This window comes from Amblyraja radiata, chromosome 23, assembly GCF_010909765.2.
Source record: "Amblyraja radiata isolate CabotCenter1 chromosome 23, sAmbRad1.1.pri, whole genome shotgun sequence".
Taxonomy (NCBI): Eukaryota; Metazoa; Chordata; class Chondrichthyes; order Rajiformes; family Rajidae; genus Amblyraja; species Amblyraja radiata.
In genome coordinates this window covers 5,823,103-5,845,626 of record NC_045978.1, presented here as the reverse complement: position 1 = coordinate 5,845,626, position 22,524 = coordinate 5,823,103, and the positions used below count along the sequence as shown (strand labels likewise).

General features: G+C 40.7%; 1 protein-coding gene across 3 annotated transcripts in view; it reads left to right on the top strand.

The window, feature by feature from the left end:
* The first annotated feature begins 587 nt into the window (after positions 1-587).
* Positions 588-22,524, top strand: part of arfgef2 (ADP ribosylation factor guanine nucleotide exchange factor 2) — a 59,066-nt gene continuing 37,129 nt past the window's right edge. For all 3 annotated transcript variants that reach the window (XR_004415433.1, XM_033041455.1, XM_033041454.1), the window contains exons 1-10: positions 588-833; positions 6,662-6,692; positions 7,113-7,245; positions 9,994-10,137; positions 11,172-11,351; positions 14,418-14,661; positions 15,936-16,025; positions 17,975-18,147; positions 19,165-19,298; positions 21,244-21,478. Coding sequence is in view for 2 of the 3 variants with exons in the window: in XM_033041455.1 (XP_032897346.1) it covers positions 710-833; positions 6,662-6,692; positions 7,113-7,245; positions 9,994-10,137; positions 11,172-11,351; positions 14,418-14,661; positions 15,936-16,025; positions 17,975-18,147; positions 19,165-19,298; positions 21,244-21,478 (1,488 nt within the window). In the remaining variant the exon portion in view is untranslated. The remainder of the gene's footprint in view (positions 834-6,661; positions 6,693-7,112; positions 7,246-9,993; positions 10,138-11,171; positions 11,352-14,417; positions 14,662-15,935; positions 16,026-17,974; positions 18,148-19,164; positions 19,299-21,243; positions 21,479-22,524) is intronic.

Sequence of the window (22,524 nt, the reverse complement as noted above, 5' to 3'; positions counted from 1 at the left end):
TCAGTCTGCCCCAGGGCAGCTGTGGCTACAGAAGTAGCTTACCACCCCCGAGTGTGACTGAGGAGTGAATGAATAATGCGATGTAAAGCGCCTTGAGTATTAGAAAGGCGCTATATAAATCCCATCCATTATTATTATTATTATTACTGATTGTGGATGATCAGCCTTGATCACATTGAATGGCGGTGCTGGTTCGAAGGGCCGAATGGCCTACTCCTGCACCCATTGTCTATTCTTCAGAGATGTTGCCCGACTCATTGAGTTGCTCCAGCACTTTGTGTCTACCTTTGATATAAAGTTTCTGCAGTAATGTCGTTCTTGGGGGAAGGGGGACAAATGACAATAAAACACACTTGAGCCATGATCTTTGCTCTTGACCTCTGCTGGGTCACGTGCGAGAGGAGGGGGGGGAGGAGGGGGGGAGGGGGAGGGGAGGAGGGCCTGAGAGGATCACGTGGCTGGGGGGGCTGAGAGGATCACGTGGCTGGGGGGGGGCTGAGAGGATCACGTGGCTGGGGGGGGCGGGTCACTGAGGCGGAGGGGGGGCGGGCACGTCGGGTGTGCGTCACGTGTGAAGGGCCGCGGGGTCACGTGCTCACCCGCCAACATGGCGGCGCCTGAAGACTAGGAGGACTCCGTCGCTGTCGCCGCCCTCCTCCTCCTTCTCCTCCTCCTCCCCGCCGCTCTCCTTCGACGCCGCCACCGCATCATGCGCCAGGACAGCCGGACCAAAAACATGTTTCTGACCCGCGCCCTGGAGAAAATCCTCGCCGACAAGGACGTGAGGAAAGCCCAGCACTCGCAGCTCCGCAAAGCCTGCCAGGTGGCGCTGGGTGAGTGGCCGGGGGGAGAGAGGAAAGGTGCCCAGGTAACATTGCCTATGACAGCTGTCCACACCACCTCCACCTCTCACCCTCCACCACCACCACCACCACCACGCTGCCCTGTCCCGCCTGTGGCAGCGGCCCGGCGGCTGCAGGAGCGGTGGTGATAAACCGTGGGGCCTCCACCACCACCACCACCCTCCCCCCTGCCGACATTCCCCATTCCCCTTCCGCTTCCACACCAGCAGCGTGTGCCTCTCCAACGCTGTCCCTCACTCTCAAGAAGGTTCTCGGCCCGAAACGTCACCCATTCCTTCTCTCCAGATATGCTGTCGGTCACGTTGAGTTACTCCAGCATTTTTTTTTTAGTCTACAATGTTTAATTGTTATATGCATCGGCAGTCTGACAATCGGGCAATTGCCCTTCCATTGGGGCAAAAGGTACCGAAGTGTGAAAACACACACTTCCGGATTCAGGGACAGTTTCTTCCCAACTGTCACAGGATACGATAGAACTTTATTTATCACAGGAGGGAAATTGACCTGCCAACAGTCATAAAGAAATAAAGACAGGCAACTGACTTGTCCTAACAGAACCAGAGAGTGGCCTGACTTACTATCTGTCTCATATGAGACACTCGGACTATCTTTGATCAGACTTTACTGGACTTTATCTTGCATCTAATGTCACGTTATTTCCTTTATCCTGTATATATACACTGTGTATGGTTCGATTGTAATCATAAACTAAACCTTCCAAAGCAAGGTAGATGTTGAATTATTGAAAGGGAAGTAACATTGGTCATAAGGTTACAGTAGTAGAATTAGGTTATTCGGCTGATCAAGTCTAATCCGCCATTCAATCATGGCTGATCTATCTCTCCCACCTAATCCCATTCTCCTACCTTTTCCCCCTAGCCTCTGACACCTGTACTAATCAAGAATCTATCTCTGCCTTAAAAGTATCCACATTGCTACTTGTAACAGCACAACAGGCCTGTGACTACAATGAACATTGATTTTATATAATATACAAATATACAATAATTTATGTGTAGGAAGAAACTAACAGCAGATGTTAGATTATACCAAAGAATATCTGGACGATACCAAAGAAAAGGAATGGGTGACGTTTCATGTCAGAACCTTTCCATTTCAATAATTAATAACCGATACTAGTGCAAAATTTAGAAAAAAACACATGAGTACTTGGTGGAACCAAAGTCAGTCCATAGTTGAAATTGGTGTGTCGTATCAAAGCATTTGAAAAACATTTGGACGGGTACATGGTTAAGATATGTTTAGAGGGATATGGGTCAAATGCAGGCAGATGGGACAAGTATAGATGGGGCATGCTGATTAGCATAGGCAAGTTGGGCCGTGGGGTCTGTTTCCATGCTGCATTATTCTATGACTTGTGTTCAATAGCCTGATGGTTGTTGGGGAGAAACTGTTCTTGAATTAGTCATAATTTTAAGATTCCTGTACCTTCTTCCCATTGGCAGGAGTGAAGTAAGAGCATGGTGTGGCTCTTTGATATTAGCTGTCTTTTGAGGCTGCACTTTCTGTAGCTCGCTGACTATGGGGAGGTCAGTATCTCCTTCATTCCTGGGCCTTTGAGTTGCTGAGCCAGGCTGCGACACAACCATTCAGATTTGAAGCAACATTTTATTTTCTGTCCTTGCGAGATGGGATTTGATACGTTGCACTCCAATGCAGATTTTACCATTTTGTGCATGACAAAAGTTGATCAATTATTTGTATGTAGACAAAAATGCTGGAGAAACTCAACAGGCGAGGCAGCATCTATGGAGCGAAGGAAATAGGCGACGTTTCGGATCGAGACCTTTCAGACTGATGAGGGGGTGGGAAGAAGAAAGGAAGAGGCGGAGACAGTGGGCTGTGGGAGAGCTGGGAAGGAGAGGGGAAAGAGGGAAAAAGCAGGGACTACCTGAAATTGGAGAAGTCAATGCTCATACAAATATCAATTATTTGTATGAGATCCTGTTAGTATTTGATTTGCAAGTTTTGAATCCACACTGATTGCTAGTTAAGACTCTTATCTATCTTTTGGAGTTGAAGGTGTTTCTGGGATGAGAATGTTTATGTCCATGCTGATGGTTAGTGTCCTTTTCTCATTGTCTCCAATCTCAGGAGGATTCAACCACGTTAGTGGGCCCAACATTTGCATAAATTCACAGTTGTACGTCCTAGAAGGGTGTTGGCAAATGTAACAGTTTTTATGACCATTTGGTAGTTTCATGGTAGTTAACACCTGCTTTGTTAAATTCCAGGTTGAAATTTTCTATTACTGATACTTGTGCCTGTAGCTCATTGGTCTATCTCCCAGTCTCAGAAAGATATTCCAGAATTCTTCTTTTTTGAACTGGTTGTCCTTTTTTTTTGATAAAATATTACTGCAAAATCAGAGCAATTGTCTTACTTTGTGGTTGATTGTGGTTTCTGTAGGAATTTAGATTCTTTTGGTTTGTGACAGCTCTAAACTGAGCTGTGATACAAGAAAAATATTGAGGTGAGATTTCCTGGTGATCATTTAACTGCATGGTAGGTATCCAGTCTTGTTAGCGAGTGGAATAGTCAAATTATATTCAAAAATAACATTTTGAATCAGGCAAAGTATAAAATGTTGGAAATGCTGAGCAGGTCAGGCAGCATCTGTGAAGAGAAAAACTACACATTTCAGGATTGAGATCTTTCATCGGAAGTCGGAAAAGTTAGAAATCACAAATGTTTAAAGTTGCAACAATGCAGCGTTGTGGAGAGAACGAAAGGATTACCTGTGATAAAGTGGGGACGGAGTGAATGAATCATGTAAATGGTGCTGGCTGAAATAGGATATTGAAGACTAATTATTCCCAACTCCTCCAGAAAACCGGCAGCAATGAGCCAAACTATTGTGTTAATCATAATCATACTTAAATAGCCAAGTATGTTTTGCAACATACTTCATTTAGCATCATTCATCACTGGGGATCTTTTAACCTGTCATGAATTTAACTACTGGAGTTTAAGTCAGTGCTAACAATGTTGTCTTTGTTTTCCTGTTGTATCATTTCCACAATTAGCTATTAAAGTAAAGCTTCTTGGTTTGAGTGGGAGTAATTTGATGAATACTTGCATGCCAAGGGTTTCCAACTTCTTAGTCATTTTTAATCATGCTGAATAGATGTGACGTTTACACTCATCTGTAGGTCCAGATTCCACCAACATAATGTGGATATGTAATGCTTTTCTGAAGCCCTATAGGTCATGTTCCACACCCTCTTTCAATGTTTGGATACATTCGAGTTTATATTACTCCTTATATTTGCAGTTAAGTGATTCTTCTATGTACAAGGAATATTCTCTGTAATTTCAGTTTGTATTCACTCCAGAGAAACAATAAGATACTGTTTGTTACTGATGACCCCACCTGCATAAATTGCCACAAACTTAATTTTATTCCATTCATGAAGCTTTGTTACTGCATCTCGAGTTTCAGTGATTTTATGATCTGGTTTTGGCTATAGTTTTATCTTAAACTTTTCTCCCATGAGATTTCTGATGATTAGAATCCGTCATAATATTTGTTGTAAGCTCTATATATATTTCTTGGATTAATATTTTCCAACAGTGTAGCTCCGATTGGGGTGCCAATGGCCAACCACATCCAACAGTCTTGGTGTCGAAAGGAACTGCAGATGCTGGTTTATACCGAAGATAGATACTCAGGGGGTCAGGCTGCATCTCTAGGTTGGGACTCTTCATATGATTGAAAGTATAGGGGAGGGAACTGGAGGTAAAAAAAAGGCCAGAACAAAGCACCTGATGTGAACCAGCTTTGTTCTGGCCATTTTGTACCTCCAGGTTCCTCCCCGATATTTTCAGTCACAAGAAGGGTCCTGACCTGAAACGCCACCTTTCCTTTTTCTCCGGAGATGCTGCTTGACCCACTGAGTTACTTCAGCATTTTGTGTCTACCAGCTGTCTTGGTCTTTACTTTCCTTGTTCTTCACCTGTGCTGATTTTGCTTCCTGTAATTTTGAGATAAGATAATTCTTCACAGCTGGGGTGATGTCACCCTTTTGCTTCTCCTTACATTTAAGAGGGAAAGGAAGAGGTAGGGGGCATAAAGGGAAATCGTTGAGTGAGTAGGGAGAGATCTGAGATGAGGGGAAGACTAAAGCAGTTTGTAGATGAAAACAGAGGCCAGGGAGACTGGTGCAGGAACAGTGGACCAAGTAAAAGGATACGTGCAAAGTTGTGTACATGTGTCTGTCTGGGGATCTATATGGAGTGTACGTGTCCACTGAGCCTGTGACCTCTGTGGCAGTGGACTAGGCCTTTGCCCTATCCAGACCATGTGGCTGCTGCCTCGGCAACAGCCATTGCCCCACATTAATAGAATCGCAACTTGCACTGTTCAGAACTGTAATAAAACCATGTAATCTATTCCTCAGAAAAGGGCAAGCCGATTGTGATGCTGTGTTTTTCTATTGCTTCTGTCCTCAAATATCAAGATTCCTAAAAATGTAGTTTTCAACCTTGGTTACTTTACTGTTATATGCCCCAGTATGTGATCAAAGCCAGGTTTTCTCTCTTTGTACCATTATTTTTTTTCATATTCTTATAAGCAGTCTAAATTTTGCACTTTCAATATCATTCTTGCGAATACTGCATTGTTCTCTGACTTTGACTTTCTTTTATAATGTTTAATTGTCGCCTCACCTGAACCTTCTGTGATCCACATTATCCAGAAACCTTGATCTTTTCTTCTCTTAGATGCCCCTTAATGCAGGGGTTTCCAACATTTAGTGTTTCTTTTGATTTTCAGCATGAGTCGTGTTTTCTGGAACTGCAGAAGCTTGTTTAAACCAAAGATAGACACAAAAAGCTGGAGTAACTCAGTAGGACAGGCAGCATCTCTGAAGATAGATAGGTGACCTTTCGGGTCGAGACTCTTGTACAGATTCTACAGCTGTGGGCCACTTAGAAATAGGAATGTGATTCTGATAAAAAACAAATTCAAAATGATAGCGTATAGCAAAAATGATGCTCACCTACTTGTAAATCTGAATGTATGAGTCCTTAACTGCAGTGCATCTTATCTTGATCTGTTGAGGTGCTGTCGCAGCCAGGTTCATATGTGTCCCAACAGAAAAAACCTGCTAATTTCATTTGTTCTGGTACGAACGTTCCATGAATTAAGTCACCCTACTTTCTCTCCACACTTAGTCCCAAAGAAAATTGATTTGCTCAATTTGAGACATGTGGCCTCTGTAAAATTATTGCTGTTTACTATCATTTTGAATTGGTTTCTTATCAGAACCACATTCGATTTTTCTAAGTGGCCCACAACTGTTGGATGCCTCTCGACCTTCAAGATTTGGACTACTCAGCTACATTGTAACTACATCCAATTGAGAAGTTATGATCTTAAAGGGATTTGAACACTAGATTTTGATATTAGTAACAGTGTTAGTGTCTCTTGTTTCAACCACCCCTGCATTGGTTAGCTTGATTTTGATCTTGATGCGTTTATTGAAGTGAAATCTTAGTAAATGTATCTGTAAATAACCATTGCGGCATTGATAGCTGGTCTTGATACACGGATTCGCATATTGACTTAGTACTTTACTGACTTTATAAAACAATTTGCATTTAATGTGTGGAGTTTGAAACTAATTCTGGCCATTTGCTATTTTCGCAAAGGTGCGCAGTGGTGAAATGTTCATAGTACCAATTTAATGACTATATTGAAAGCAGCACATAATTGAAGTACATCTTTCACCTTCTTAACGTGGTAACTCATTTTGCTTTTCTCTTTTTCTCAACAGAAGAAATAAAAATTGAGATAGAAAAACAAAGGTAGGACAAACTGCTATTGTTACTGAAAGTTTAAATGTGTCATTGTTAGCTGTTCCCTTGAAATGGAGATGTTGGTAACCAGCTTTTATAAGCCAGCAAATAAACTCCTATTAATACAATCAAATGTGGCCAATCCTATGGAAGTGGATTTTAAAAATAGATTTTAGAATGTAGATGTGAAATATTGTTGATTGGCATTTGTATCAGTCATGTTTACAATGAAACTTTGCGGTAAGATTTCTTGTATCATAACGATGTGTGTTATGATGCGAATTGTCGTGAAATAGCTTCGTTTCAGTGACAAGCATCATTTCTAATTTTCCAGGAAATTCATAAACGATATTGGTTCTCTTGCAAATATTCTAGATCTGTTTCTGAAAACATCTTTTGGCTTTTTTTAAATGGTTCCTTTTTCTTTAGAGCGGGAGACAAAGATGTTTCTGCATTGCCGAAAGCAAACTTCATCGAGGCAGATAAGTACTTTCTTCCATTTGAGCTGGCTTGTCAATCGAAATCCCCTCGTATCGTCAGCACATCTTTGGACTGCTTGCAGGTATGTGCATTTAACCCAATGTCTGAAATAATAATGCACATAATATGTAAGCCGCAGTTACCGTTTCAAACACCCGCGTTCCTATTATGCTGGCCTTAATTACTTCCTGATTTTCTAGTTTATGTTTTCTCTCTCTAAAAGCGTTTCCCTATTCACTATTTTAAAAACTGCCGGTATCTCGTAGGTCCACATTCCTGTGGCAAATGATGAATAAACACTCTTACAATTACACTCTTCTTCTTTCGTGTCCTTATGCTGTATAGTTGCTCGCCACTGCTGTACACATCGTTGCGCTATTGGAGTGTTAAGCCCAAGGTCTGCAGTAGTACATGGATTATCCAGCAATGGGCATTGCAGTAGTTGTCGCATTGTCTGAGTCTGTGTGTCACAGGTTGTTGTACCCTCGATGTAGTCCCATTTGTGCATTGTCACCCTTGACCGCCCGACCCCGATTCGCAGTCGGTTGAGACATCTCCAGTTCAGCCAATTACACTGAAGTTGCTTAGCTACAACAGTGTTGTAACTTACTATGGCTGTGAAAAGTAACTACAGAACTGGGTACAATTATGACTTGTAAAAGACATCTAGATAGATGGATAGATATATGGATAGGAGAAGTTTAGAGGACTATGGGACTAACCCAATGTGACAACTTGGTCGGCAAGAACAAGGTGGGCCTAAGGGCCAGTTTTCATGCTGTACAGCTCCATGATTCTGAGACTGAAGTTGAACACAGAAAGCCACGGTCACACTGCAGTACAAGTTATCCTTTGCATCAATTTGATACATTGAAAAATTAAACAAAAACTAAGAAAGTGGGCCGATACCAATAAGAATATTTCCTTTAATTTTCTGAATAAGTACGTTCAATCTGCATTAGTCTTGGGATCAGTGGAAAAAGCTTCCACGTTTACAGCATTATTCCTTTTTTTTCTCTTCACCTCTGAGAGATTTGCTGTCAGTCCCAAGAGGCAAAAACTTGGAATCCTTCCCAGCTGATCTCATTCTGAATCAACCATTTATGCACCTCTAAATGCATCTTTTATTCATTGCCAGTTGCCTTAATTATTTTGCCGTGGCTTGCGATGTTTATCTGCTTTCAAAGTGCGTGTTGCTGTTCTCAATATTTCTCAAAGTATCATTTATTCATTTATTGCATTGCTTTTTTTCTGACGTATTTTCCATCTTTTGTAATTTTTGTAATGTTTGCTCACTTGCTCTATTCAAGCAATTTTTTTCCTCTATAATGTAAATAAATTAATTTAAGTGAAGCTAATATTGGCCATTTTAGTGTCTGACAAAATGAAGGATTTCTTTGCAAAACCTGCTTGGCATCTTTTTGCAAAGACCATGAGGATCATGGCTCCAGAATGTCTGGGTCCTGGGAGGAAATTAAGTACAGGGGGTGATGTCCAGATGTCCTTTAATTGATAATATGTATGAGGGTTTTGCAGAAGGATCTGGGTCCTGCTGCAAATGCATGATGAGGATTGGTTGGGGAATGGTTATGTTAACTATGTTGCATGGTCTTTGCACTGTTATTTGTGATTGGTCAAGGTGAGGGGCCTTGCCTAAATTGTTATATTACCTGGTAAAATATTTATTTACTTAGGAACTGTCTTCCATTAGGAACTTTCTGTAGAAACAATGTAACGGGATATTCTGTGATTGGGTTAGGGAACTGTCAATTCATGTATTGTATGATCTTTATTTATGATTGGTTTGTATGGCTTGCCACCCTTCTCCCCCCCCCCCCCCCATGTATTTTGTGCCGCGGGTCTGATATGGTATACAAGAGGGGAGAGGACATGAGACTGTGTTGATCTTTTGGGGGAGCACTTGGGACTGTGCTGACCTGCTGGAGGTGTCTATTTGCACATGGCTAAAGGGCTTGGATGAGTAGAGACAAGGATCGGATAGGGTAGTGTTTTTGTGATTAGAAAATAAAGTTAGTTGATCCAGTGCTTGACTCGGTGTTTTACTGAACCAGACTAATAGGGCGAGAATAGGAGCAGAATTACAAAGGCAGCAAAAAGGTTGTTGTGCAAGGGGAAGGTGGAGCACATGCAGATCTCTATGTCAGTGCATTGAGGATAACAACCAAGACCAGATAACACTCCTACCTGCATGTAGTGTGGTTGCCTTCACAAGCTGATCCTATTTGGAATGAGCAGGTCATATATATAGTGTGATGAATGCACAGAAGAATCATCGGAGCCAGCAACTGTGAAATCACACCACAGGCACCCCTTTACCAAACTGCAATTAGGTTGTTCCCAGAATACACTGACTAATTTATAGATTGTTAATGTATTTCTCAAATAAGGAAAATATTACCTGAGCATTTCATATTACAACATTTCATCTGTACATGTTTGGGGTGCTGTAAAAGTTTAACTTCTGCTGATATTTATTTTGTCCAGACCATTATTCGGATATAATGTGTTTGGATATGTTTAGTTCAGACATACAGTGTGGAAACAGACTCTTTGGCCCACTTTTCGCATTTTGCACACAATGGGCACTTTATACAGAAGCCAATGAACCTAAAACCCACACGTTTTTGAAATGTGGGAGGAAACCGGAGCACCCGGTCGCAGGGAGAAGGGATAAAGGCCGCACAGACAGTACCTGTACTCAGGATCACACCCGGGTCTCTCGCGCTGTGAGGCAGCAGCTCTACGGCTGTGCCATCATGCCAGTTTGTTGTTTACAAAGCAGTTCATCCTTGTGGCTTTTTTTTTGCAGAAGCTATTAGCTTATGGACATATCACGGGTAATGCCCCCGACAGCTCATCTGGAAAGAGGCTAATTGATAGGATTATTGAAACCATTTGTGGATGTTTTCAAGGAACTCAAACGGATGAAGGTGTGCAACTGCAGATAATTAAGGTACGTTTAATTAAAGTATATCCACAGATTCTGTCATGTGCACATGTTGAAGATCTAATACTTATAAGCTCAAATGATTTTTCTATTGTTTAAATCAGTTTCAGTTTAGTTCATTGTCGCGTGTTTTGTTGCGTGCTAACCAGGCAGCAGAAAGACAATACATGATTACAATTGATCTATTTACAGTGTATAGAAACATGATAAGGGAATAGCGTTTAGTGCAAGGTAAAGCCAGCAGAGTCCGATCAAGGATAGTCCGAGGGTCTTGAAAGAGGTACATAGTAGTTCAGCACTGCTCCCTGGTTGTGGTAGGATGATCTCTGAACAATTATTGCTTCGTGCTTCTAACTTCGTGCAGGTAGCTGCTTTTGCTGTTGTTACTATATGATACTACATCTAAAGCAGTTCAACTATTTTGAAACTCAGTTTTTTAAGATTCTTTGCTCTTTTTAATTCTCCATGCTAAGTTTCATTTTGGTCTGGTTGATATTCTGAACTCCTGAGTCTGTTATGGTCATGTAATGAAAGATATTGCTTCCATCTACTCCAAACTGGTCCCAAATTAGTCTGTGTTCAGAGTTCAGAGATACCGCGTAGAAACAGGCCCTTCGGCCCACCGTGTCCCTGCTATCCCCGTGCACTGGCTTTATCCTATAGACTCGGGACAATTTACAATTTTTACTGTATCCAAATTAATCTGCAAACACAAAATATGTTTGGAGTGTGGGAGGAACCGGAGCACCCGGGGAAAACCCACGCGGTCACAAGGAGAATGTACAAACTCCGTACAGACAGCAGACGTAGTCAGGATCAAGCTCAGGTGTATCTCTAAAGTCGCTAGTAAATTAAGGAGATGAAACGCTGGAGTAACTACAGAGCTCAAGATCCCATAAAATATCTAATTAAGCTGTTGCTACATTGTGAGGTTTACACATGTTTGAAAATGATCAGGAAATGAACTAAATTGTAATATTGGAATCTATACAATTTGAGTAAAACATCATCGCTCATTAACCTGTTGTTCATTATTTCAGGCGTTGCTCACTGCTGTGACGTCATCGTACATTGCGATCCATGAAGGAACGATCTTACAGACTGTCAGGACATGCTACAATATTTACCTTGCCAGTAAAAATCTTATCAATCAAACTACAGCAAAAGCTACTCTTACACAAATGCTCAATGTCATATTTACAAAGATGGAGAACCAAGTGGTATGTATTTAATATAATAGTTCAACGTGCATTTTTAACATTATTAATAATAAGCCGAGCCATTTTGTGACTGAAAGCAGTGCACAGTTGAGCTACGTAGACTCCAAAAAATTTCAGATAGGCACAAAAAGCTGGAGTAACTCAGTGGGTCAGGCAGCATCTCTGGAAAAATGGAGCAGATGATGTTTTGGGTCGAGACCCTTCTTCAAACCTGAACTGTCATCTATTACTTTTCTCCAGAGATGCTACCTGACCCGCTGAGTTGCTCCAGCTTTTCGTATTTATCCGGTTTAAAACGGCATCTTCAGTTCCTTCCTACGCCAGAGACCTTCTTTTGATGAGTGGCTTTTATTAAATTAGCTGATTTCACAAGTCTGGCTTCTTCATCTTAGTGCTAAATTATTTTTTTGAAAATTACAGGCACTGGAAATCTGAGATTTGAAAAAAAAATTGATGGAGTAAATCAGCAGTTCAGGCAGACATGCTACATTTCTCCAGCATTTTCTGTTTCTATTTGCTTTAGTACTCCTGTGTAAGAGTGTGGGAATTGGTCTTGAGTTGTTTGCCTGAGCACCACAGAGTCAATTCTGCTGGAACAATTAGTTGTTAAAGAATCTGTTGGAGCAAGAACATGAGTCATGATGATGATTTCAACATCATCTTCTATCCAAACATGAATACCTGCACACAAAACACACCCACCGAGAACAGAGGCAAAAATATTTGCTTCTTCAAACTATCAACTAAAAACCACTGGTAGACCCACAATGCTGGAGTAAGTCAGCGGAACAAGCAGCGTCTCTGGAGAGAGGGAATGGGTGACGTTTCGGGTCAAGACCCTTCTTCACCCATTCCTTCTCTCCAGAGATGCTGCTTGTCCTGCTGACTTACTCCAGCATTTTGTGTCTACCTTTGATTTAAACCAGCATCTACAGTTCTTTGCTACACATGTGAATGAAAGGAGCAAATTGTCTTTTTGTAATTTGTCATTTGGTAAGAAGCAGCACATTTAAAACATGCAGAAAATTGTTTTCCAATCGGGCATTGTTCAGTCTGGCTCCGACCAGAAACGTCGCCTACTCCTTTTCTCCAGAGATGTTGCCTGACCCGCTGAGTTACTGCAGCTTTTTGTGTCTATCTTCAATGTAAACCAGCATCTGCAGTTCCTCCTTGCACTACTCGGCATTAAATTTGCTTTATACCATGACAAACCATTGAAAACTTATTTTTTAATAATTTATCCAAGCTGAATCGTGTGCTGAATTCATGTTTTAATATGACATCAGAAAATACTGCTCTTGCAGAACACTGTCCCAGCAGTTATTTAAAATCTGCCAGCTACTGTTCAATAAGTCTGTTTTCCAAATGAACATTTTGCACATGGCTTGTTCATTTTGCATTGTCTCTACCTGCTTATTACTTCATCCGAATTTGGAAGTGTACTTGAAACTCTAGTGTCATGATCGAGGAGAGATTATTTTGTTGAGAGTAATGATTTGATTTGAGGAATCCTGTAACCAAAATGTGGTGAAATTGACCTTTATTAAAATCTGGCAATGTGCACTTTAACCACATGTGATTTTTTTTCTATTACAAATCTCAAATTGTGGCGTACAGAGGCAAATAAATAAATGCTGGGTCTTTGTCCCAAACATTATGGAGGACACTGTACATAAGGTGGTCAAAAGGGCTTTTGGCACATTGCCCTTCATCAGTCAGAGTATTGAGGATAGAAGTTGGGAAGTCATGTTACAGTTGTATAAGACGTTGGTGAAACTGCATTTAGAATATTGTGTTCAGTTCTTGGCACCATGTTATAGAAAAGATATTGTCAAGCTTGAAAGGGTTCAGAGAAGATTTATGAGGATGTTGCAGGGGCTATAGGGTCTGAGCTATAGGGAGAGGCTGAGTAGGCTGGGACTCTAATCCTTGGAGCGCAGGAGGATGAGGGGTGATCTTATAGAGGTGTATAAAATTATGAGAGGAATAGATCGGATGGACACACAGAATCTCTTGCCTGGAGAAGGGGAATCGAAGACCAGAGGACAAGGGTTCAAGGTGAAGTGAAAAAGATTTAATAGGAATCTGAGGGGTAACGTTTTCACGCAAAGGGTGGGGGGTATATGGAACAAGCTGCCAGAGGAGGTAGTTGAGGCTGGGACTATCCCAATGTTTAAGAAACAGTTAGACTGGTACATGGATAGGACAGGTTTGGAGGGATATGGACCAAGCGAAGGCAGTTGGGATTAGTGTAGCTGGGACAATGGCTGGTATGGGCAATTGGGCTGAAGGGCCTGTTTCCACACTGTATCACTCTATGAACGGGTAGGTAGAAGTCACACGAGCCTGTATAATATCTACATCTGTGCATGTCTGGCCAGTTTTGTGCATAATCTACCCCTCTCTCGAACTTGTTTTCTGTTGATGCCTGAAGTGGATTCGTACTTGTTTCTTGGAGGATAAGGAATGCAATGTGCTTACAATAATCTGAATACGAAAACTGAATTTAACTGTTTTGAATAGTTTTTGGACATTCATTCTTTATGTGTCGAGCAAAATATTCAACCTAATTATTTAAAAATTTTCTTGGAATTGCGATGTTACTTTATTGAACAGCTATTCACTAACGTTGAAGTTTTTGCCCAAGTTCAGGTTAAATCGACCAAGGTAACTATGGGCCAGGAAACAGCTGGAAACTTGAATTGAATTTTTTCAATTATTGAATTGAATCATGTACTAACGCTTTAAATACTTCGATCAAAACAAGTGGTAATTCTGCGTCTTTCATAGGAACAGAATTTGGCCATTTTTTGTTTTGCATGGTTGACTTCTCATTGAAAAAGATTATGTCTGTGTCATGATTTTGTAACATTTTTTAAAAAACTGTCTAACTATCCAACTATCTCAATCACAGCAACATATCCTTTTTCATACAGCCAAAACGTGTTCTTTGCGTTAAAGAAATATTTGAGGCAGGAGGATGAATTATTGTTCCAACAGCGCTTGGGCAAATGAGAGCACAATGATAATTTCAACTCCCTGAAAAAAATGTGTTCTACTTTAAAGGTACAGGAGGCGAAAGACCTGGAGAAAAGCAAACAGCATCATGTCCATCAGTCTTCTGCCGCACATAGTTTAGTTGGATCACCGCAACTGGATCGAATAGAAGAAAGTTTGAGCAAAATGATTGCATCTGAGGCAGTCACAGATCAAATAAACACAGTGGCAGAGGAAACTGATTGTGTTGAAACTGAAAATGGGCCGATGACAGCTCGTACAGAAGACAACGATGTGAAGACTGATACTGCAGGTGTTGATATTTATTCATACGCTTTGCTTTATAAAACATATAATTTAGTGCCATCTCAAAAATTACCGAGAAACAAAATCTATTTGTGGAAGAAGATGACGACAAAGAGGCGATTTTGACGGGATATGTCTTGAATAGTTTGGTATTAATTCAACAAAATGCTTATTATTCCCAAGGCAATGGAACAAGTAGTCAATATAGTTTTAATCTTGGAGCTGGGTTGTCATTTAAAGACATGGAATTTTAAGTTTCCAGCCAAAACAGAGATGAGGGTTCATACAACGTAATGTTGAAATATCACCGTGCTGCAAGAATAAAGTTGTGCTGTCATGAACGATGTGCTTCAACTCCTGTGCATTGCTATTTAATTGGCAAGACACTTGACAACTTGCTGAGGTCAAACATTTCAGCTGTCATTTTTTTTGCATAGATTTTTGAATTTCACAGCCTCATTTGTTGATAAATATGCTGATTTATGTCTGCTATTATTTATTTTGAAAGTTAAGATTTGGGTTTTAAGTACATCTTGCTGCTTTTTAACAAAAAGTTGAATTCCATCAGTCTGAAGAAGGGTCTCGACCCAAAACGTCACCTATTCATTCGCTCCTTAAATGCTGCCTCGCCCGCTGAGTTTCTCCAGCATTTTTATCTACCATTGATGTATGCAGATGGATTTGATTTGGAAACATGCAGCTTCTTTTAGAAACCCGGCATTTCGGGTCGGGACTGAATGGTTCTGAAGAAGGGTTCTGACCCGGAACGTCACCTATTCCTTTTCTCCAGAGACGCTGCCCGACCCGCTTAGTTACTCAAGCATTTTGTGTCTATCTTCAGCGTCCCTGGAGAATGTGGATAGGTGATGTTTTGGGTCGAGACCCTTCTACAATTTTTTAAAATGTTGCAACACTGCACTCCAACTTGTGTATGTGCCCTGATCTATGATTGCAAGCATTCATTAGCCACCCTCCCCATCCAATCTGCCCATTTTGCTGTTTTCAGGGAAATGTGTCCAAGAAACCCAAGGTCCTCCCGCACATCAACATTGCTTTGCATCCTATCCCTGTTTAACTTCCCAAAAATGCATCACCTCATGCTGTTTTGTGCATGTTTATAAGTGACATTTAATGGCCTTTGTTTTAATGCGTATGCTACTTCAGAATTCCAGTGTTTTACTGTTACAGGTACTTGCAAGTAAAATTAGCATTTTTTGTAATTCAGTATTTTGTGTTGATTGAAGTTTGAGTACTCCATGCTCTAATTTTGTTTCACTTTAGGCAATGTGGATGAAAGTCACGAAGAAAATGTTAATGTAGAAGAGATTGTGGGACAAATATTGGAGGAAATGGTGGCTGCAGTGACCAAAGGTAGTTCAAGAGATCTTAAAACTATTTTAGCTGACTTTTGCGGGTATTGTTGATAGATCCACAGCTACACATTAAGACCAATTTGTTTTCCATCTATAACAAATCCGACCTGTTATCTTCAGTTTGTTAGGTGCACTTTTCACAAGCAGGCATTGCTTTGTAAATTAATGCCAAGCCATTTTTGGTGCAACCAGTTCAAAATTTGCATTAGTAGATTTCTTAAACAGAAGCTTTCCAATATCTTTAGCTGATCTTCTGTATTTCAGAACCAGGAATTGGTCAGAATAAATTAAGGAATTGCTGAGTAATCTATCCTCAGTGACAAATTATTTTTGGATCAATATAAAGTTTGTGTTTTCATTAACTTGGTTTGCAGCTGAATGTATTGTAATCAGATACCCTAAACATTCATTTATCTGCACAATGTAGATTCAAAAATTATGTATTACAGGAGTCGTACAGCAGGGAAACAGTCCCTTTGGCTCAACATGCTCATGCCGCCAGAGGTATCCCATCAACACTTGTCCCAACTGCCTATGTGTAGTCCACATCCCTCTAAACCTTTCCTATCCAAATGACTTTAAAATGTTGTTTTAACATCTGCCTCAACTACTTCCTCCAGCCGTTTGTGCCATATACCCACCACCCTCTGTGTGGGGGAAAAAGTTACCCCTCGGGTTCCTATTAAATCTTTCCCCTCTCACCTTAAACCTATGTCCTCTGATTCTTGATTCAGCACATTTGTATTAACAGATTTGAGCAGTTTATTAAGGTGATCTCAATAATTGTGCAAGAAAGACAAATAGTTTATATTTCCATGTTTGAGTGGGACAACCTTTCACAATTGAAATTGAAAAGATTCAGGCCAGACTATGGAAAGAACCAGAAAGGTAAATTTACAGGTCGTTTAACTGTTTATTTGGTGACATTCTGACAAAAGGTTATATGAACTGAAATGTTAATTCTGTTTTGAACAATTGCTGCCTGTTCTGTCCATTACTTTTACCATTCCATGTTTTCAGATTTGCAATAGTATCGCGATTTCAGCTTTTTATGTAAGCTGTGTTCTTTTACTTAATAAGGTGTTCCTCTTCTTTAGGCAAATATTTCTTGCCCATTCCTAATTCCTCTTAACCTTAGTGACTTGCTGAACCATTTCACTGGTTAAATCAATGATCCGTATCGCTACAAGGCTGCATTTGCACACACCGTGCCAGCAGCACGTTTCTTTCACAAGAATTATAGAGCGAACAAGACTATTTTTGTGCTAACTTGTACACTTGTACACTCTGGAGTTTAGAAGGATGAGAGGGCATCTCATTGAAACATATAACATTGTTAAGGGTTTGGACACGCTAGAGACAGGAAACATGTTCCCGATGTTGGGGGAGACCAGAACCAGGGGCCACAGTTTAAGAATAAGGAGTAAGTCATTTAGGAGACGAGGAAACACTTTTTCTCACAGAGAGTTGTGAGTGTGTGGAATTCTCTGCCTCAGAGGGCGGTGGAGGCAGGTTCTCTGGATGCTTTCAAGAGAGAGCTAGATAGGGCTCTTAAAGATAGCGGAGTCAGGGGATATGGGGAGAAGGCAGGAACGGGGTACTGATTGGGGATGATCAGCCATGATCACATTGGCCCTTCCGCTGGCTCGAAGGGCCAAATGGCCTATTCCTGCACCTATTGTCTATTGTCTATAACCTTGTAGTTTCATATATGAATCGTAATAACTGCAATTTAAATTTCCTCTGTTTTGTTATTGGATGCAAAATCAAGCCTCTCGTAACAATACTCCTGAATTATGGTTTTATCAATTATCAAGTCAAGTAACTTGATTACTACTTCTGCCGTCTTTGATTTTCCGCTGGCAAAACCAATCATTCTTGGGTTGTTAAATAAGCTGCAGACAAAAATGGTTGTTTGGTAATGAAACCTGTGTTCTCGTATATAAGGAGCAGAATTAAAAAATGGTGAAAATGAAACTCCAGAGACACCTTTACAAATCCAAGTCGCTGCTGAATGTATCGAAAACCCGCAAGCTAATGGCATCCCTGAAGGATCGCTTCAAGTGCACGATGATAATTCATTAACTGACACAAAATGTGTATCAGATTGCGATGTCCAGGTAAGGAACAGAATTGCTTTTCATTTGAATCTGAATTAAGCTCCTTTTTTCAAGAATTCTATATTTTGTTATGTTTGTGAGGGATGAATTTCTGCTTGGTGCAATGGTTTTAGAAATCATGCCAGGATCATTTTTGGGGAGTTCATTTTGACCTGAATCAAAAAAAGACATGGTATAATTGAATATTAGTTTAATATATTTTTGACATGTCAGATATTTTGGATTATGTTTATCCCCAGGAGGAATCGTGAATCAGCCATTCATAGTAACAGTTATCTATTTCACAGTTTTGCTTTAGAGTTTATTTCAAATTTTTTTTAAATGATGTGGCTATAAAGGGCCTGTCCCACTTACGCAATTTTTTTTTTGGGCGACTTGCCGGCACCCGTCATAGTCGCAGCACGTCGCCGAAAATTTTCAAAATGTTGAAAATCCAGCGGCGACCAGAAAAAGGTCCGACTCTTTAGGCGACTACTCACGACAAGCGGGCGTCACGTGTCGACATGTATGTGTCACATTGTCGAATTAGGGCGACGCCTGTATGGTCGTGAGTAGTCGCCCCCAGAGTCGTACCTTTTTCTGGTCGCCGTTGGATTTTCAACATGTTGAACATTTTCGGTGACCTACTGCGACTATGACGGGTGCCGGCAGTCGCCCAAAAAAATCACGTAAGTGGGACAGGCCCTTAACACCACACTGAATTCTCATCATGTTGCAACTGTAAAGCTTGTCCTTTTGGTTTTGATTCTCTCTCTCACACCCCCCCCCCCCCCTCTCCCCTAATGTGATAATGATTGCCCATAAAACGCAGTATTAAGCGTCTAAATGGCAGGCAGTAGTGCAAGTTTTCATACTGAGTCCTATGGAAATGACTGCTTTCATTCTGAATTTTAGCAGTTGAAGATTGTCCCATCTAGCCTTTGCAAAACATGTTACATTGTTGACTATTTAAGAAATGTAAGTAATTCGAACGGGGGACAACCGTATTAATCTCGCACATTTTTCTTCTGGTTTTAGGAAGCTGAAGCTTTAGTATCACCACCTACCAATGCTAAATTCTCCTACGTTTTGCAGAAAGATGCCTTTTTGGTTTTCCGATCTCTTTGTAAGCTTTCTATGAAGCCATTAAGTGATGGACTTCCTGATCCAAAGTAAGTAATTGCTTAATGTTTGGGGGGGAAAACATCTGAAACGAAGTATCGTGTATTCTTTGGCTCACTCGGTGAAGAAGATTTCATTCATAACAAGGGACCAATAATTGTTGGAAAGATAGTGGCAAAATAACTGCACGGTTAGTTTGCGGATTGTGGGAGGGCTGTGTCTTGATTTCCATTTCTCCACAAATTTGTGCCCTGCTGACTTTAACCTTGAAAGACCTGAAAAACCGGCAACCTTGTCATGAGTTCCTCATTGAAATTCATCGCACGTCATGTAGACGCTGGATTTATTCAAAGGAATCTTGCCATTTCCATTTAGTGATGAAATTTATGACTCAAACATGAAATTTGCTCCTTCAAGCCAAGTAAAGCATGAATGAATTTGTTGTGTTTTTGACCACTGATTGGGATTATGACATGCGTCTAAATGTCATTAGTGATCACACGATAGCATAAAGTAACTTTACCTGTGAGGGTGTCATCTCCAACTCTTGTCCACTTCATCCCTGAGCAATTTTTGGCATGTAATTTACAAGGCGCTAACTTATAATTGCAGCATTTTAATAATTGACGAATTACTTGACACGCCAGAAAAATTGTAATTATGCATTTTGTACAAATACCCGGTCACTTATTCCTGGTCGACTTCCAAATGACTGTAATAACCGAGTGCAAGCCCTTTGTGTTTTCAACTTTAAAAAGTGCTGGAAACCCTTCGTAGATGAGGAAGTCTGAAGAAAGGTCTCGACCCGAAACGTCGCCTATTCCTACGCTCCATAGATGCTGCCTCACCCACTGAGTTTCTCCAGCATTTTTGTCTACCTTCGTAGATGAGGCTTCATCTGTAAAAAGGGAAACGGTTAACATTTGAGGTCGAAGATCCTTTTCGGCCTGTCCCACTTAGCCGATTTTTGGGGCAACTAGAGGCGACTGCCGCAAAATATTCAACATGTTTTTAAAAATTTCAGCGACATTGGCGACACTTTTTGCTGTCGTAGGTTGATGTGGGTAGATGTGAGTCTTGCCGTAGGTTGTCGTAGGTTGACGTGGGTAGATGTGAGTCTTTCCATAGGTTGTCGTAGGTGCTGTCTTAAGTTGTCGCCAGGTGTCGCAGGTGAATTCCATTAAAACTAGTCCCTGGCAGTCGCCTAAGTGGGACAGGCCCTTTTCCCTGTTTCCATGCTGCATCTCTAACTGAACTAATATGTGGACAATGTAGCCTTTCCTTTCCCTGCTCCAAGATCTCCTCCCTTGTGGGTAGCAGCTGGAGAGTTGGGATGGGGGGAGGTTTATGATGCTGAGGAAAGGAGGGAGAGAAAAGAAACGAAAAGCACAAAGGGATTGGGACCTGAGATGGTTGAGAGGTTGATCTTTTGCCGTGAGTATTTTTAAAGGTTTTGCCATTATAAGCAATTTTCAGGAAACCAAATTACATCAGTTATGAGAAGTATGAGCAAGTATGTCCATTCATTTGACCTGCAATAAGGTGTAGCATTCTAGCACTTCATGGATCAATTTTGATTAGTTGTCGGTCACTGAAGTACACAGGTCGTCTGTCAAATTGGAATTGACAGTCAAATTCTGTCATTCACAATGTGAAACTAGTTTACCAGTTTAATGAGAATTTAATTAACATCCATATTGTGTATGAAGTATTGGAAAGATCGTAAATAACTGTGTCGAAGTAGCAAAGTTAACAAAACAAAGTTCACCAAGACTTGATTAAAGTGCATGCTAATCGACTGCGGTGGTGGAAAGCTATTATACTGCTTTTTATAGAACATTGTGTGGATCAAGGAACAAAAATAGTACCCTGCATGCAGTGTAAAGGTTAGCCAAAAGTGATAACAAGATAACACATGAAACCAGAAGCCAGAGTTGTGATATTTTATCATGTTATTTTACGAACTAATTCTTATCCCAAACTTTTATTTTTAAGGTCTCATGAGCTGCGGTCAAAGATAATTTCACTACAGCTTCTTTTGTCAGTCCTTCAAAACGCTGGCCCAGTCTTCAAGACAAATGCAATGTTCATCACTGCAATTAAACAGTACCTTTGCGTGGCCTTGTCCAAAAATGGAGTCTCCAGTGTGCCGGATGTCTTTGAACTCTCACTGGCTATTTTCCTTACTCTCCTCTCACACTTCAAGATTCACTTGAAGATGCAAATTGAGGTATGACTTCAATATCTATTGAATTAAAGACGGAAGATAAACTCTGGTAGGTATTTTGGTGTGAAGTCCAAATAAATGACTGCCATTGCCAGAGTGAGGCCACATGCAAAATGGACGAACAGCATCTCATTCTGCTTCAGTAGCTTTCAACCCAATGGTATGAACATTGAATTCTCCAATTTTAGCTAACTGCCAACAACACCCCCACCCCCATCACCCACCTTTTTTCTCCCCTCTGTACCCCACCTGGATCAATTCCTCTGTCCAGCTTTACAATACGCGACTTTTCAATCCTTTTGTCTCATGCCTTCTGTCTTCATCTCCGGCCTCCAACCATCTGTCTACCACCACCCCCCCCCATATAAATCCACCTATTCTCGCCAGGCTTTGTCCTGCCTCTCTTCTCTTTCATCTTTCGACACCCCCACAGATGTCTGAAGAAGGGTCCAAAACCATGGTCACCTTTCCATGTTGAGTTACTCCAGCACTTTGTGTCTTTTATTGTAAGCCAGCATCTGCAGTTCCTTGTTACTGCATTCTTCCACTTTTCTTTTGCTTTGCTGAATGCTAAAACCACTCATTTCACTTACGCATCTGGGGTTGCCTGACAGTTGTACTGATCGGTCAGATATTTTGTTTCAGACCATCAGATTCCTTTACCCTGATTACACTACTGATCATTAAAAATAAAATGCCAAAAATATGAAAATTAAATGAAATGACAAAAGTTATCTTAAAAACTGAATTTAAAAAAAAAAACTGCAAATGGAGTCAAGCCACAGACATGCGCAATTTATATTTGCTTGAGCCTCAATGTAGGAAATGCTCCCTTTAACCTCTATATTGAAAATAATTTGAGTAACATCGACGAAAAGAATGGATTGAGTTGAGTTCAGGTATCGTCACATGTCCCGAGGTACAGTGAAAAGCTTTTGTGTGCTAACCAGTCAGCGGAAAGACAAAACATGATTACAATCAAGTTATTTGGTTTTTAAACAAATACTTGGAAATGAAACAGACACAAGGAAATGGAGATACCAAAATGA